The sequence below is a fragment of the Melospiza melodia genome, chromosome 4 (assembly GCF_035770615.1).
Source record: "Melospiza melodia melodia isolate bMelMel2 chromosome 4, bMelMel2.pri, whole genome shotgun sequence".
Lineage (NCBI taxonomy): Eukaryota > Metazoa > Chordata > Aves > Passeriformes > Passerellidae > Melospiza > Melospiza melodia.
This window is the reverse complement of record NC_086197.1, coordinates 87,177,760-87,195,880: the sequence shown is the minus strand read 5'-3', so window position 1 is coordinate 87,195,880 and position 18,121 is coordinate 87,177,760. Positions and strand designations below refer to the sequence as shown.

Here is an 18,121-nt window from a genome sequence, read left to right as displayed (position 1 = left end):
CATAAATGCAGATGTAACCAAGATGCTATGAAAACAAAGCTCTCAGCGGTCAAGTATTCCCTGACTTGGTTTAAACCTCCAAAACTACGGATGTCTGTCCCGGAGAAGCCGGGGTAGCTCCCTGGCCGTCGGTGCGTGACCGTGCTTGTCACTGTTGTGCACTGAGCCTACGGCCAGCCCGAGCAGCCCCGCAACTTGCGGCGTGTGGCGGAGCGCACGGCGGGGGCCCGTCCGCCGTGCCGGCCGTGGCACCGTCCCTCCGTGCCGAGCCCGCTCTGGCCGCCAGCCCTGTGCCCGCAGGCTCCGCGGGCAGCGAACCGCACCTGCCCTGCGCCGCCGAGCCCCGCTCCCTGCCCGCGTTCCGCTCCGCGCTCCGCCCGCGGGGCAGCGCCGGCCGCGCTGCGGGACACGCCTGCACGGCGGAGGTTGCGCGGCGTTTGAACACGAGAGGCGCGGAGCGTGCGCGGGCAGAGGGCCCCGGGAGGGAGCGCGGCTCGGGCGGCCCCCCTGTACGGCCGGCAGCGTTTCGGTATGCGGCTGTTAACCCTGCCCTGCCCCGCACCGCCGAGCCGAGCCGCCCGTGCGCACCGAGCTCGGAGCCCTGGCCGGCAGCCCCGGCCGTCGGGGCGGGCCCCGGGTGCGGAGCGCCGCGCCTGTCGCTGCCCGCGGCGACACCGCGTCCCATCGAGCGCGCAGTCCCCGCGGAGCGGCCCCGCATCGCAGCACCGCCCCGGCCTGCCCGCCCCCCCCGCCCGGCTGCTCTACGGCAGCCGCGGCCGCGGCAGGCTCCTTCCCCTGGAGTGGGAGGGCGGCAGCAAAATCACAGCCTTGGTGTTCCGGGTTTTGGGGTTTTTTTTTTTTTATTGTAGGCTGTGTTTTTTCTTTTTTCTTTTTTTTTTTTTTCCTTTTTTTCTCACGCTGATTTATTAGATTCTTTCATTTGCGCTCCTGTTTTCCGCGGGGATTGCTGCAGCAGAGGCATCAACCTGTAGACTGAGGGAGCCCGCCGTAGCCCGGCGCGGCTGCTCGGAGGGCGCGCTGCGGTGCCACCGCCGGGGCGCGGCCCCGGGACGGGGTCGACCTCGCGGGCGGACGGCGGGCGAGGGAGCGGGGCCAGCCACGGCGCCGGGGGCACCTCTCGGGGCCGGGAGACGAGGAGCCCCGGCGGCGGAGGTGCGAGCCCGAAGGCAGACCAGCGATCTGTGCGAGAGCCCCCGAGCGGCCCCGCGTTTGCCAGGGACGGCGGGCTGAACTGACTTCCCTCCCGCCCCTCGCACCCGCACTGGAGAGCATCTCCGAGCCGGGGGAGGAGGAAGGGGGTGCAACAAATTGCCGCCAGCCGGGAGAAGTTGCAGTAAAGAGAGATCCCTCCCTCCCGCTCCCTCCCCTCCCCGCTCGCTCTCTCCTCCCCGAGCCGTGGCAGCGAGCAGCGGAGCAGCGGCCCGACGAGCGAGCGGCACCCGCAGCCCGGCGATGCTGCAGCGGCTCCCGCGGAGCCTCGGCGGGGAGGGCCCGGCCCCTGCGCGCCCCGCGCCGGCCGGCGGCGGCGCACCCTGAGCGGCGGCGGCGGCCCCGCGCCCCCGCGGCGCAGCGGGCGCTGTTGCGCAACCCTGCCCGGCGCTGCCGGCTCCCTGCCCCCGCCGCCGGCTCGCCGCGGCTCCCGCGGAGACGGAGCGCTGATTCATGGGGCCCCGCGCCGGCCGCCTCGGCGAGGAGAGCGCGGCGCTGCCGCTGCCCCCGCGCGGGGTGTGAAGCCCCGGCCCCTCCTCCGCAGCCCCGGGCTCGCCCGCCCTGCTCGGGAGCGTGGTCCCTGCCGGGAGCCGCCGCGCCTGGCGCACAGAGGGAAGCGTTGATGCATCGCTGTGGAAATTCATTGTGTGACTTTCTGGGTATTTACTGAGTTTCAGACCGAGATGCAGCTCTTGAAAGCTTTATGGGCACTAGCAGGAGCAGCGATCTGCTGTTTTCTTATATTTGTCATCCACTCACAGTTTCTTAAAGAAGGTAATTGTATGTGCATGTCTACATATCCTGTTCTTTAATACTAAGATCTTTACGAGGTGCCTTAATTATTTTTACTGTTTCCAGTATGTTCTATTTACAGCAGTGCTTCCACGCTATTTTTCCTTTCCGTTAAAGCCTGCTCAGTTTTGTTGCTTTAGGTAATAGGTAGGCTTAGACTTACATCTTTGCTAAATGTATATATATTATATGTATATAAATATATATATATATATGAAATCTGTATGATGTTTATATTCGATGTTTTAGCTGACGTCTCATTTCTTTATGGGGCACGTATAGTGTATAGAAAATATTTGTTGCTATCAGATGACCACAGAACAGTAGTCATCATGGGAATATTAATAAACCAAAAAGCCCCTTAACAAGTAAACGTCTTATTTTTATACCAAATCAATAGGCATCCTTTGCCTCTTCCTTATTCAGTACATTTTCAATAGATGGCACTAAAGTTCTATGGAAGGGGCAGGGCAGAGCAAATCCTGGGCATTCAGCGTCTTCCTTCTCTTCACTGCCCCGAAACGGGAAAAGGCCTTTGCGTGGCTTCAAGGCTCCTGTTTTTTCCACCTTCTGGTCAGAAAACTGTGATTACAATTTTTAGGAGAAAATAATTTAATTGTCGGGCAGGCCTTCCTTTTTTTTTTTTTTTTTTTTTAATCTTCTTTTTTTTTTTTTTTTTCCTACTTGAATTGGGTGAAAAAAAATGTTTGATTAAGTGAGTAGAGGGATTTTTCCTGGGGAGTAACCTTTGTATTGCTCCTTTTTTTGTTTTGTTTTCTTTCCTCAGGAAATTAGTATTTTCTTTTATTCTTCTACTGCTAAAATAACTAGTCCATTTGTTACTTGTATAGCAAACTCTAGTCTGAGATTCAAGTGTGAATCCAGAAAAATGTACACATATTTTGTGGTGTATGAGAAAGACCAGTCTTGTTTTTTAAGCAGTATTAACTAAAATAAAAACAATATGGGGTTTTGGTGAATCCATTTTTTCTTTTTTGACCATTGCAGTTGAGAGTATAGCTAGAGGAAAAAGGAGCTAGGCTTAGCTTGGAGTGCTGGCTGTGTAAAGGAGGGAAAAAACTTTTTTGTGACTGGGACAAAGTTTCACTCAAGGCTGGGCAAAGTGACCGCCTTGCAACCTCTGAAGCATCAGTACTGATTTTAATTTGGTGTCAGGCTAAGCAAAGCATGAGACTCTTATGTTTTCACAGATATTTTTTCTGAAATTAACAAACTCTGTTTGGTTAATTTAGGAACATCATTCAGATACCTCCAGTGCTAAAGATTTCTCCTTTAAGAAACCTACCCTTGCTGTAATTGCATTGTGTGCAATGCCTCCCACATAGTAACTTATTTAACATTCTTTTAAAATGCTCAGACAACTGTATTTTTATGTATCTGTCTATTGACAGGGCCTGTTTTGAGGAGATTTTGCAGACTTTCAGACTATTTTTTTACTCTATTTGTCCTTATACTGCTTTTTTTCTTCTTCGGTCTTTTAGGGCTTGAGGTCTGTGTTACTGTAAAAAATCCTCAAAAGAAGAAGCATTTTGTTTCCCTTAAAATATTTCATCCTGCCTTGTGGGAATAGAAAGCTAGCAAATGAAAGCAGAACCCATGGCGGTACCTGAAGGACTTTTAACACATTTAACATTTTTGTAGCAATTATAACCATTTTTAATATGGACTGCAGACAGCAAACTGAAGCTCTTTAGCTTGCTGGATAACTTAATTGGATCAGTTTGTTTATATTTGTTCCTGAACCATTTCTGCTTTCTTTAGCAATGAAAACTATATAGTGACTGTAAATTGCATATATTGGGACAGCTGTCAGACTTTTCTTGACAGGTGCTAATCTCCACAATAGCATTTTGGCCCTTTCCATGCAATTACTTCAGCAGTGTATGTATTCCTTCCTCCCTGTGGTTTCAATAAAGACAGGAAATAGTTTGGTGGAGTTGAATGAAGATATGCATGGTATGACTGAGCTTTTTTTTTTAATGAAGAACTTTTAATATCCAATAAAAGTGAATTATTTAAGCATAAGATATATAAATGAAGGCATATAGAAAATGAGAAATAGATAACACTGGATTTAAACTATATATTGTAAGCAGTTTGCAAAATAAGATTTACTATTACATTTTTTTCCATTTTTGAACCTGATGTTTTATGTTACTTTAAATAAGAAAACAAAAAGTGTGAGGAAAGAACTAGCAAATAATTTAACCATATGCCTACCACATTTGTTTATTAAGTAAATATGTACAAGGAAGGAAACATGTGAGATTACCTCACTACCTTCATAAGATTTGAAATAGTTTTTTGATGCCAGAGTTTCCCTTTACATTATAATTTTATAAAAAGTCAGGAATGCTATGTCTCATTGCACATGATGTTAGACTGTTGATTTCCTGGCCAAAAGATTAATTTCCCATTGGAGCCTAATGAGCTACACAGGCTTGCTGTTTGTAACTCAGCTGTGTGGTCAAATTCCTAAGTTAAATGCTTGGACATGTTAATTTTATTATTGCTTGTGCAGAAGGATAATTTTCTGTTGTCCCAAAGAACATTCAAATAAGCCACCAGTTTGAGTAGCTTGATCAGATTAGCTGATGACACCTATCTCCTGAGACAAGTTGATGGTACAAGTCCATACACCAGGCACCTCTGTCGTATGCAAGACAATTGATTTCAGAAGAATGACATGTAAAATTAATTAAAGTTCAAGCCTGATTTATTAATGCATATTCTTTCAATTTTTGCATCTTTCAAAATATTTACTGCCTGGTATTTTTCCAGAGCTAGATTTTAACAGAAAACTGACATAATCTTCCCTTCATTCAAAGTTACATAATTACTATATATATTTTTCTGTGTTCATTTTCATTTTACTCACTTGGAATTACTGATGTTATGTGGTAGGTTATGGTCTGGTGGTCTATTAACACATTGTATTTTTTATAATTTCAGTTGTACTGTGTGGCTACAGTGTGTAGAACTTCCATGACAGCCAGCTGAAACTTAATACCAGAACCAAACCCTCGTTCAGTCCCATTCATAAATATGAGATTGTATGTTGCAATAGCCAACTGAGATTTTTTTTCATAATTTTCAAGTTGATTTCATTTTAGTTCCTGTGCTGAAGTGGGCCTGTCTTAATTCTTAAATATTTTTATATACATTTGTGGATTGAGGCAGTTTGGTAGTAGCGTTACATTACTACCATATAAATGGTGTTGAGAAACAATGAACGCTTGTTCTGAGATGAGTGGGAAAGAGCTGTTTAAATGTCTATTTCCATGAATATGTTTTTTTCAGGAAGTGAAGAATGGGTAACACAGGGTGCCATTTTTCCACACTTAGGCTTTTGTGTGGAAATACAGGTCGTCCTGTGGCTAATCCGTTCCCCTATGTCCAATCTGTCCTTCAGTGTTTCTAAAAGATGAATAGAGCTGTGAACCCAGAAAAGGGTATTGTGATATATAATTGCAGTCCCATGCCTGTCTGATCTTCAAGCAAAGCAGTTTAACATACTCTAGTCAGCTGCAATCAGTATGAAAGAGTGTTTAAAATTTCAGTATCTAAAACTTTTTTGCATAACTATTGAAAATGAAAAGTAACCAAGTTTATTCACTACCCACGTCTGATTTTAGGTGATTCATTATCTAATATTGTTTAACACATTTATTCAAAGAGAAATTAAAAACATTTGAGTTGGTGTTACACTCCATCAATTGTGGGAACTCCTTTGCCCCTGACAAGGACCTCTTTCATGTAGAGAGAGTTTTAACCATTCAGACACTGCAGTGATGGGGAAAGGTAAAGGATACAGTTATACAGTTTCCAAATGTGTCTTTGAGTCTCATGGAAAGTAGGGCAATTATGGAGTAACTTGGGGAGGGTGTGTGTACATGGCAGCCAAGGTGTGTTACAGCTCTGGATATACTTTAAAGCTTTCCTGCTAGCTCATTGGGGGATAGAAATGTCTAATTTATCAAAAGGTGTGTTGATGTTTTGAATGGTTTAGGAGATTTGGCTGATGTTAGCTTTGTTTGGAGAGAGACTGAGCCGGAGCAGATTAAATCTCAAGAATCTTTCTTAAAGTGTAGAGGATTGGAATATTCAGATCTCAAAACTAGATTCCTAATCTGTTGGGTAGATGTTCAGTAAGCTCTGTAAAATAAGCTCTGATTTTCTGTTGATACATTGCAGTAGTTGAGACAAGAGAATTCCAGTGGTTCTTTTATAACCAGATGATTATGGCTATAAACAAAAATTTAGTATAATTTGTGCAGCTTTACTGTATACTTATGTATATGAATAAGGTATCTGTTTAGCAAATTTTTCATAGTTACCTTTTTTTTTCTCCTCAGGCAAAAATTAGCAATTATTGGTTACACTTGTAGGCACTTCTGTGTCAATTCTCTTTATAGAAATTAGTGTGACAATAGTGAAAAATATAACCTGGCTAAGTTTTATACTTAATATCTTTTTTTCTGTCACTTTTTATACAGATTTAAATACTTTATCCTGCTCTAAAACTACAGAAAAAGCTTTTTGCATATTTTTGTTTTTAGCATGAATGCTTTGACACTGACAATAATAGGGCATATATTTTATTTAGCTGTGTAACCCCGAAGAACTCTGCTGCTTCTTCTGCTAATGTTTGAAAACGTCTACTGACAGTATACCCAAGATGATTTTTAAAGAGCTTTCTGCTCATATAACCTGATGGCTTGAGGAAGCTGGTATTGCTAATGTTTATTGCTGTGTAAAACCTTTTGAGGAAAGGAGCTGTTATCTTCTAAAATGTTTTGAGTCTTTGGCCCTCAAATTTTTCCTAGAAAGAACTTGAATGTGACTTAGTATGACAGATAATATTGCTATCTTTTAATTTTTCTTCTATCTTTAAAACATTAAAAAAAAATTGAACCAGTTAAATGCAGAAGGATAATTGCTTTTAAGAATGTGGGAGGAAAAAAAGGTTTTGTTTTGTTTCATTGTTTCAGTTTTCTCTTTTATGCTTTACCTGTGTCTCAAAACAGTAAGATACCTTGCATACCAGATGTGCTGCATATGTTACCTATATATAGTAAAACCGAGTTGAGGACGGTGTGTCCCAGCTGCAAATTTGCTGAAGGGTTTGTTACATTTAATGCACTGTAGTATAATTTTTTTCTACTGTCTCCCATACACTTTTTGGAGGGGTGCTGTCAAGAGGCAGACAAGAATGATATTTTCAGTGCAGGACATCAGCGTAGAGGGAAGCACAGAATGAAGAAGTGGAAAGTTTGGTCTTCCCATCCAGGAAACAGAACTGGTGGTCGAAAAGCCCTATGCTTGAATAAGGGCTACATAGGAAAGAAAATGTGAAAGGTATCCAATCTCTCTTTGCATTTTTGATATAGTTTTATGGCAACTAAATAGAATAAAGACTCAGTTCAGTGGCTGTGTGATGGTGTGTGGCACATTGGAGCTGCAGAAAAATAAGAGGAGGTCCTGCTTTGAGATAAAATATTTTTGTATTTGAAATTTTTTTATGTTTCCAGTCCGTTGTTTTTTGTTTGCTTGTTTGTTTCAATAGGATTAGAGAGGTGTAGCAGTGAATGGAAGCAATGCAAACAAAATTCTCAATCATTTTCTTTTCAGGGAGGCAGGAAAGATGTTCTCTGTGTGCATCTGCTGTGCTGGGATGTACCAAGAGGGGGAGTCTGACAGTTTTTCTGCCCATGGGAGGAAGCTTTGAAATGGTCTTTCACTTTGGGTGTTTAATATGAACGACTTGTCTGTCTTCACAGGGAACTGCACCATCGATGGTATAAATCTCCCAGTTTTCCCCACTGAGCAACTTAAAAAAAGCCATTAGCAAGAGATTTTTCAGTAGCCTTTTTAGGATTTCCTGTTTTCATAGCCCAGGAGCACAAGTGATGAATTATTGACCTTTCTCAGCATTTATCAGCACTACCTGTTCCTAAAGGCAGTGCTATAGACTGGAGTGAGTCACATCATACAAAAGTGCATGCTTTTTAGATCTGTTGGTTAATATTTATTTTTCTTGTTTCTTAGCAGGCATACACTGTATCAAATATTAAACTGCCCAAACAAGACACACACAACTGAGACTTTTTGAAACTGAACTAAAAATGCCAAATGAAAAAAAAAAAAGCATGTATTTACAAGTTGAGTTCAATATAATATTGCTGATAGAAGCCATATTTTTTTTTTAATTCACTTGTCAAAATATAGATTATTCTCTTAGTGTATATATTTTAAAAATGTTCTTTATAATCACATGAAGAAAAGACACAACTCAGTTGTACCAACTAAAATAACAGTATTTGTTTTCTGGTAGTATTTAGATATCCCAGTTGGAATTGATCATTCAGCCAAGTATGACTGGCCAACTGGGGTATCTGTTCCACAGAATATTGCATTTTAGCTAAGATTTATTTTTCTTACAAATTACATCCACGTGCTACTTATAACCCATAGTGATAATAGCTTCTGTTTAAAAAAACTCATTTATCTGCCTAAATGTGCTTTGTATGCTTATTCTAGAAATCCAACACAATATAGTGAATCTGCTTTGGCACCACATCAGTTCACAAGTAAATCTTACTCAGAGCAATAGATCTTCCTACTAATTTTTGTTAGTCTTGTGAGAAGCAATGAGTAGCATGTTTGGAATATGTCCAAACAGGAAATTAATATAGAAATAAACAGTACTAATATTTTCTAAAGGCAGACTGTGTACTAATGTGTGTTTTCACATGAGTGATGTATTATTTTTGACCGTATAGAGGAAAGGAGATTGTATTAATTTATCAGGTGAAAAAATTATTTGTAATGGGCAAGTATTTTCTGAACCTCAGCTTTTTTCTAACGTTCCATAAGGCTGTGTGGTGTTTGAAAGTCTGCATGTTTAATTGTAGTCACACATGAGAAAAGATTAAGTGGATCCACAGGAGAACAAAGGGAATAGCTAAATCTTTAGGAGATATGACCTAGAAAAAAGAACTAAAGACACTAGTATTACCAAGTTTAGAGAAGAGATTACTAGCATGATAAAAGATTTCAGTGGGTAAAATTCTTTCTTGAGAATGACAAACCATCCTCTCTGTTAAGTGGGGAGATCAAAAGAAGCAATGAATGCAAGCCGATTTGAGGGAAATTTAAGCTAGACATTGGGAAAGGTTGCAGCAGGACAGATTTGTGCTAGTGCTGTAGGGAGAACTTGCTAGTGGCAAGAACAGTTAAGCATTGAGATAGATTTTCTTGAGAAGTTGTGGAATAGGAGAGTTTTATTTTCAGATCACAATCTTGTCTGTTGGGAACAGTATTCTTAAATTGAACCAGACAGATGGACTAGGTGATTTCTTGAAGCCCGATTCTCTGAAATGTGCATTTACCTAAAACTTACGAAGGTGAAAGATATTTAAACATCTAACTTCAGGACAATTTTATGTTGGCTGCTGAAGTCAATAGGCTCATGAGAAATTATCCTAGGGTCAGAGAACAAAAAAAAAAAAAATCCAAAAAATCAGGTAGTGTTTTAAATATTTTATTAGCTGAATCATACATTTTGTTTTAGTCGCAGATGTAATTTAAAAACAAACAATAAAAAAAGTAACAGAAAATATCATGATTCATGTAAATGGAGATTACTTTTTAAGTAGTGTTTGTCTTGCAATCTATTTAGGACTCAAAGGTGTCCCGAATCAGGACTGTGCTCTGTTTGCACTTCTTCATATGCAATGAGCAGCAAAATGGAGATATTAGTCTAATTCACATTCTGGTATTCCTTATAAGATGTGGATTTGTGTTAAAGATTGATTGTTTCTGACAGTCTGCTCTTGTTACCCTAGCATGTGAAGGGCTTTTATCTCCAGGTTATCCCTTGGCTACTCTGATATTGGAAACACAGAACCTGCCCCACAACAGGGTGAGCTGCAAATGGCTTTGTAAAGTTCTCTGCTAACATGTGCCTGTTTGGTCCTATGGGTTGTTAAAAGCTTTGTTTTCATTGCAGTCTGCAATGATGTTTGTCTGGATGCAGTACTGTCCAATTTTTAGATGTCTGTGTAGTTCCAAATCTGTTGGCAAAAGGAGAATTAGCAAGTTGTGCTGACAGAAATGCTTCTGGGTTGATATAAGGACAGGGAGAGATCACTCACTAATTACCATCACAGACAAATTCTTCTTAATAAAGAAATAATTCAGGGAAGAATTAATTTAATTTATTGCCAATGAAAATCAGAGTAGAGTCACAAGAAACAAACCCAAATTTTAAAAGACTTTGACCCCCTGACTCTCTTCTTCTGAGCTTCACTTTACTCCCAATTTTTCTGCCTTCTCCCCTGAGTGGTGCAGGGGGATGGTGAAGAGGGGTTGCAGTCAGTTCATCAAACATTGTCTCTGTTGCTCCTTCCTCTTCGTACTCTTCCTTGTCTCTAGCATGGGGTCCCTCCCATGGAAGACTCTCCTGCACAAAGTTCTCCAGCATGGGTCCTTCCATGGGGTTAGTCAGTCAGGGGCAGGCTGCTGCAGTGTGGGCTCCTTCCTCCCTGGATCCACAGGTCTTGCCAGGGGCCTGCTTCATTGCAGGCTTCCTGTGAGGCCACAGCCTGCCTTGGCCATGCATCTATCCTTCTGTTTTAGCATGGAGGAGTCCTTCAGAGGCTGCACGGGGCTCTCTGCTCTACTGTGGATCCCCATGGACTGCTGGGGGGCAGCTGCTCACCATGGTCTTCACAGGAATCTCTGCTCTGACACCTGGAGCACCTTCTCCCCTTCTTCACTGGCCTTGGTGTCAGTAGGGCTGTCTGCTTCTCTCCCATATTCTCATTCCTCTTTTTTGAATGCTGCTGGTGCTGCACAGATCCTCCCCACCCCCTTAAATATGTAGTCACAGAGGTGCTACCACCTTCACTGATGGACTTGGTTCTGGCCACCAGTGTGTCCATCTTGGAACCGCTCGGCATTGGCTTCCTTGGACACAGAGGAGGCTTCCAGCAGCTTCTCACAGAAGACATCCCTAAAACCCCCCATTTCTCCCCAGACATTGCCATGCAAACCATATATTCATGGTCCACAGCTTGTGCTGGGAACAAGCTTTGTGTGGAATTATTTTGTGTCTGTGGAACAGTTATGCACTACCGAGTTTTTCTACTTAGAGATGTAGAGGACCTGGATACTCGTTCTTGCTTTCTTGAGCAGTACTAATGTTTCTTAAAAGACAAGAAATAAAAGTTTTTTGAAGTTACTATATGACAAGTTAAAATTTCTTTGTCCCTCTCTACACTAGCTTTTGTAAAAGCGCTTGCATTTTATGTGGTTTTGTGTTGACTGCTAATTAATCCTGCAAATGATCTTATATGATATCTTTTGAAATTTGCTACTGTCTTTATTGTATTAAATGACTTTTTTTTTCCAGCATTATTCTTTCAATACAAATTTATGTCTCTAAGGAAGAAAAAAACCAAACCTCTGCTCCATTACTCAGACTTGCACATGTTTTGGAGATGTGCATTGTGAATCTGGGAATAGATTTAGCCTCAAGAGAATCAAACAGTTGTTTGAAATGGTCAATGCTTGAGTATCACCTTGCTTATGGCTATGAACTAATTGAGATTAAACTAAAATGGTTGTGAAGATGCTTTTTCTTCCTGTGCATCAGCAGGTCCCATTATCTGTTAATCCTTTAAAAGTATTATTTAGTCATTAGGAGAAATGAATGTTCTTTTTTATTCCTCTTTTGTTCTAGCTTTTGCTTTTGTTTTTATAATGCATGCTGGTAGAGGAAGTAAAGAGGCTTCAGCTTCATTTATTGTGAAAAGATCTTGTAGCTGTTTGAAGCATTTTTGTGTACTTGGCTATAAAACTATATAGATTGTACCAGATGCTGCCTTATCTTATTTTATAGAATTATAATGGATGCTGATGAGTTTTAGATGCAAGCCTTTAAAGATAAAAATCACTTTGCTGTGTGTTATTTTCTTTGGTAGAATATAGTAAGAGCCCCATTTTGTTGACTCTTTTCAACTTTCCATTATTTTGATTAACATTTTAGTAAAACTTCTTGCATTTTATTATCCTAAGAAGTTTTGTGTCTTCCCTAAAGACTGTTAAAACATTAAATGTGTATTTTACCTGTTATTTAGCAAATAGTGACATGAGACTTTACTTGGTATATTTTTGCCTTGGTTTATTGACCTGGGATAGTTTCCTTTCCATCTGTAGGGTGTGTGAGGTAAATATCTCTGGAAGATAATCCATGCTGAAACTCTTTCAAAACAACTGATTGAAGCATATATTTAACTGAGAAGGTTCTGCTCCACGCCACAGTTCCTTGTCCCATACTTGGGCACGGCAGCTCCTGATGACACTGTTTTCTGATGGTGAAGTGAGGCTATTTTCCTTATTCCACAGGCCCTAAAAATGATGGCTGTTGTGCAACTTCATACTCCAATGCAGTGAATTATTAGTGTTAGTAGTATGTGCTTCTACTTAATTATGCACTTAGGCCTTATCTGGAGCCAGAACCATATCCTTGCAGTCACTTAACAAGTCTAGAGACGCTCGCTGTTCGCAGAAGTGCAAGAAAGAGATTCTTAAATTATACATGAGCAAGTAGTTAAAATAACAGAAGTTATGAAATATCATTTCTCCTCAGTGTCTCTTCACAGGCATTTTCATCATCTAGATGCTGAATTTCTTTAATAGTTCTTGTCTACTTTTAGTTTCTCTCTTGCATGCTCTCCAAAGAGAATGCAGCTTCCTCCTGCATGCACCCATAGGAACATGGGCAAATAAGGAGATGGTCAAGGGATCACATGATTCTGAATACTGTGGGGTTTTTTCACTTAGTTTCTAGGCTCTCTTAGAAATAAATTCCATGTTCCCTCTGCCTGTGTGCTTATATAACTACAAGTATAGCCTTGACTGTCCCTTCACCCATTACAAAATTGTTACAGTCTGATTTTCAGCTTAGAATAGGGCTGGCTGCATAATCTAGTTCACCGGGCATTACGGTTTTGTGTACTAGCTAATGAATTACCAGTATCCTGATTTAATTTTATTGGAAAATAGTCTGATTTTTTATTTCTAATACTGACAGAGAACTAGGATGAAGATGGGCTTTATGCCCTTTTTATAAGTCATTTGTGTTTGCTAGATGGTTATTTTTCACTAGATTACTTGCTTGCAAACTTCGGGGCAACTGTTCCCTGAGGAAGACAGCACAGATCACAGAGTCTTAGAGTGGTTTGGGTTGGAAGGGATGATTTATTTCAATAAATAAATATATATATAAATCTATAAATAGATATAGATAAATCTTTCAAATAGATATAAATATGATCTATTTCAATCTCCTTCTATGGGCAGGGACACCTTTTTCTAGAGCAGGTTGCTTAGATGCCCATGGTGGGGAGACCAAGTTTTGTATATTGTTAACCTCCAACGTGTTCGTGTGTGTTTTATTGTATTGTCATGTTTTAAAGTTTTCTTCCTTACTTTTCTGAGCTCCATTATGATAAAAGCTAAAATGCATTAGATTTATAAGAATTTTTAATATTAAGCTCAGCTGATAGAAATTATATATGTTTAGTAATGGCGTAAAAGGAATTGAAAGTCTCTATTTATTGCAGGTATTTTAATGAGTAGATTGAAAATTCTTGTCAGTTGACAGGTTGAGATTTGCTATTTTCTTTTTTTCAGCAGACAAGAAATGAGAGTCAAATTAAAAGGAGTAGTTTTTCTTTCAGATTCATTCTGATGCTATGACTCTCTGACATGGTGATGAAGATGTCACATCTATCTCTGGGCTTACATAATTCCTGTAATGCTCACTGTAACAGGAACTGCAGACACCTGTGCATTTTAAGGCAGGCAGGTTCTTGAATTCAGTGAGCCTGTCCAGAACCAGAGAGGCATATCAAAACACAATTTTCTTCATTAAAAAACAGAGCAGTCATACTTTCTTTTCCAGATGTTTTAAATTTTTGTTACCAAAAAGTGACTAAAAACCTAGTAAAATGGGTTTTCAATGGAATTAGCAGTAAAAAAGAGCAAGAAAAGGACTGAAATTTGCAGCACATTTTCATTTTCTAGATGTTTATAATTGTACAAGTCAAATTAAGAAACCTTTGCCATAAAACTCATTTGTTTGATTGCTTTCTCCTGCATTTATTTATTGTTGTGGTTTAAAAGTCAAGGTTAAGCAGAGATGTGCTTACAAACTGATTTAATCCCAACTTGTACTCACTGTAACTTCATTTTTTAATATAAAATGTAGCCATTTGAAGTAAAAAGCTATTCTGATTCTATATATGAGAAGAAATTATGTACAAACACAAAGGAAATAAAGAGTTTGTAACGAATCCTCAAAGTTAATTTACATTTTGAGGAAACAAAAAAGTTGCCATAGTAACACGTAGGTTCTGAATCTGATGCATTAGACTGAGGAAACTCTTAACTTGCATGATATGTTTCTCTAGTTTTGTGAATAAGAGCATAATTCTGTGTATTTGGCTACAAATTTGTGCAAAACATAAAAAATTACGCAGACATTAGTAAGTTATGCAAACGGAGTCTTTTCCAATCAGCTTTCTAATTATGTTGTTCCTAAGATAATTGTTGTTTTGAATCTTTTTCCCTAAAAAAAAAGTGGAATATATAGGTGCTTTTCAGTATAAGATTTTGTTGCATCTCTGTTGCTCAGCAACTGTGCAGTTAATATTGATGATTTTTAAACATGCTGGGCACTATATTCTGTCCCCATAAATTCTTTTTAATTCTGTGGAGGGATGGAATGTAAGATAATAGTGCAGAAGGCAGTCTCACCCCTGAGGAGTTGCAGCTGTACCAATCACCAAAGATTAGGAACAGGCTGCCCTTAATAGGCCACAGCTGTGTCCAGTAAGAAGATGAGTGCTACAAAAGAGTGGCTTAGCTGGGTGAGGAGAGTTGGGGTTTGTTGGCTGTGAAGAAGAAGGAGTCAGTACTGCAAGGAGATGCCCATGAGAAATCACTGAGAAGGTATGGAACTTTTGGAATAAGATTACAGCAGAGTTCTATTCAATTGGTTAGCTTTTTTTCTCTAGAACAAACTTACCAAGAATATTTTTATATTCAACAGGGCTTTGCTGAACAGATGAAAAGATAGAGTTTAATGATGGGATTCATTTTTGCTATTTTAAAAGGCCAGTTTTAATACTGTGCGCTGTGAGTATTGCAAACTATAGTTGTGAGTGCCATGGGCTGTTCTGTTGCCTTTCTAACTTCATGTGCAGCCAAACTGAGCAAATAACTTTTATGGAGCTATATGTAGTGTCAATTTTTTTACTAATTAATTTACTGTATGTCTCAGGTCTCAGCAAACAGCCAATTTTTATTTTCAGTGCTACATATATATTTAAAACTGATTAGGAATTATGTATGAAATAATGTTTTTACCCAACCATTGTCTAATGCCTTTAAGTATTGCTGTGTTGGGCCCATCCCTACTGATGATTGCCAATGACCTTTTGACTTGTGGAAGGTCTGAGCTATGTAGCTTTTTAAGGTGAAATTTTTGCTGATGTCTGATACAGTTGAGTGTTATGGCTTGGGTAATTCTTCCAATGGTGTGTTAGATTTGAAAATAGCTCTCATTTTTGCATATGTTAAATGTAATAACAGGAAGAACTCATGACTAGATAGCACTAATGTATACCACCATTGCCATTTTTCAGCTTCAGTTCTATCGCAAAGTCTCCTTTCCCATTATAAGTATTTAGTATATATTTTTTTAAATTAGCATTTATTCTTTCCCATAGTATCATAAAAAGTAAGTCAAAAAGCAGATCTGAGTACACCTGGGCCATTATTTTGCTTTCAGCCCTCTCATGATGGAGATTCTACAGCTTTCCCAGATTTTCATGCTGCACTCATCTGTTATGTCTGCATTTACTCTTGAGTGGTTGCTGTGGTATCAATCATTTTGTCATGTGGGAAGGCTGGAGCAGAAAGCACACACACACATAAAGAGCTTTTTGAAATCCTAACATACTTAACCCAATTAAATTGTAAAGATAGTACTTTATGTATGATTGCTGGGTTGAAGTTGCAGAATGTAGTGAGCAGCAAATCAAAAAGCAGTGTTCAGTCTCTGCTGGGGAGGAGGAAGACTTGCTGAGGAGTGAAGACTTGCTGAGACCCCAGTGGTGAGCTGTGGCATCCCTTGCTGAGAAGGAACATGGACAATCCCATTATTCCTTGGCCTCTGCCCCTGAAGAAGCAGCAGCCATTTTCTATGGCTATTTATTTTATTTTTTGCACCTCATACAAGGGTGTTTTACATGTGTGAGATGTGTGCTCCCTGTTTTTCCTTGTTATGCTGTTTCTACTGAACTTGCAAAGCTAACATTCCTTCAGTAACCACGGCCATGATTGGTGTTTCTGCTCCCATCCTCAAGATTTTACATCCTGGGAGGCCCCTACTTCTCATCACTTTAGTATCAAAATGGCTTCTTGTACTGCCCTGGGTACTCATCCTCTGCTCTCCCAAAACATCCCAGGTCAGCAGACCACTAGTGGTTTTAGAGGCTGCCAATTTAATTTCCTATTTAATGATACTCCAGAGTTTTTAAACACAAGTCTGTGCATTTACTGTTTAGGAGTAGTATCTATGAAGCTCTGACCACCCCTGTGGTTGTCCAGGACTTGCAACATGACTTGTGAGCACAGTTCATAGCAATTCATTTGATATTGTGACTAATGTTTTTGTGCTAATGTTTTGCTTCCCATGGAAAGGTGAATGTACAAGGGGGAATTTTACTGATTTATTTTTTTCCCTGTTTTAAAAATACATGAGTTCCTCTTCAATTTGAGGTATTGAAAGTATTCAAAGCAGCACTTTGAAGGTACTCAAAACCACAAATTACTGAAGGTATTCAAAGCAGCAAATCTTGCTCTCCTCAGAGTTTTGAAGGAGGTCACTAGTAAATCTTTGTCCAATGGGATATAAAAATTCATGTTTGAAATCCATTTTTATGGAAACATTTGGTACTTGGGAATATTTAGGGCACACAGTTGCTACTGTTGACAATCTTGAATATTTTTGAAAATCATCCATCTCTAATTGATGCTCTGTGCAGCCTCACTTTGTCTTTCTGTTTTCTAAAGTCTTGGCAAATATGTAGCTTGTTTCTTTATGATAGAGATGGAAACTAAATTTCATTTTAGGGGGCAAAGTCAATGAGGAAATACTCCTTGATTATACTTAAGTCCACGTATATACTGCTGATGTCCAAGTTCTTCATTTTTGCATCAGGGTGCTGCTAGGCTGGCAGCTCTCTGGGAACGGAGTATAGGGAGTGTTGGGCCCCCTGGGAGACCTGGCAGCCAGGACCCTTCCCAGCACAGCCCAGAGCCAGGCCCGGGTCCTGGGCAGGGAACAGGGAGAGGCCTGGCTGGCCCATGGCTGGGCAGGGAAGGGCTGGAGACCAGTCCTGCTGTGGCATTGCTGTGATGGCCCTGTGGGCTGGAATGAGGTCCTAGGATGTGGGCAGGGTGTGCCAAGCAGGGACATTGGAACCTTCAGGGCCCTGATGTTGGATCTGCTTTTGTGGCTGATCCACGGAGAAAGTCCCTTGTGTGCGCTATAAATGCATCAGGAGCCTACCAGAATTCATTGACACACTGCCTTTTGCATATTATGTGGCAGATATATACTTGTCTTTTGAAGGCCATGCACATTACTCTGTGGATGGGGTAACGGGCCCTGAATGAGCTCAGTGTGGACTGGCACTTGGAGATAAATTGAGCCCCGTGCTTGGGGTGATTGATACATTGCTGCGCCATGTCAGTTCTTTGGGGAAGTGGGATCTGTGCTTCTGAAAATGTCACTTCTTCAGAAGAATAGAAAAGGAATTCAAGAATGGAGGGTTAATACTGAATTGAATTGTATTGGGCTTCCTTTAATGTTATCTAACTGATGTTATCAGTTAGGTCCTCCTTCTCTAAACTGTGTTAAAATGAAAGGTTTGCTGTGTTTTAATAGTACCTAAAACTCGTAGAAAGGTATGAAGTTGTCTTGTGTGGATGTGGCGTTGTG

At 40.7% G+C, this 18,121-nt stretch overlaps 1 protein-coding gene across 7 annotated transcripts in view; it reads left to right on the top strand.

The window, feature by feature from the left end:
• Positions 1-18,121, top strand: part of TAFA5 (TAFA chemokine like family member 5) — a 415,267-nt gene that overhangs the window by 108,816 nt on the left and 288,330 nt on the right. The window contains exon 1 of one of the 7 annotated variants that reach the window (XM_063155447.1): positions 1,734-2,004. The exons of 5 other annotated variants lie outside the window; for them this stretch is intronic. In XM_063155447.1, coding sequence (XP_063011517.1) covers positions 1,914-2,004 — 91 coding nt within the window. In that variant the 5' untranslated portion in view covers positions 1,734-1,913. Of the gene's footprint in view, positions 1-1,733; positions 2,005-18,121 lie in introns of those variants that run through there. One more of the 7 variants, XM_063155448.1, reaches the window with a different exon arrangement.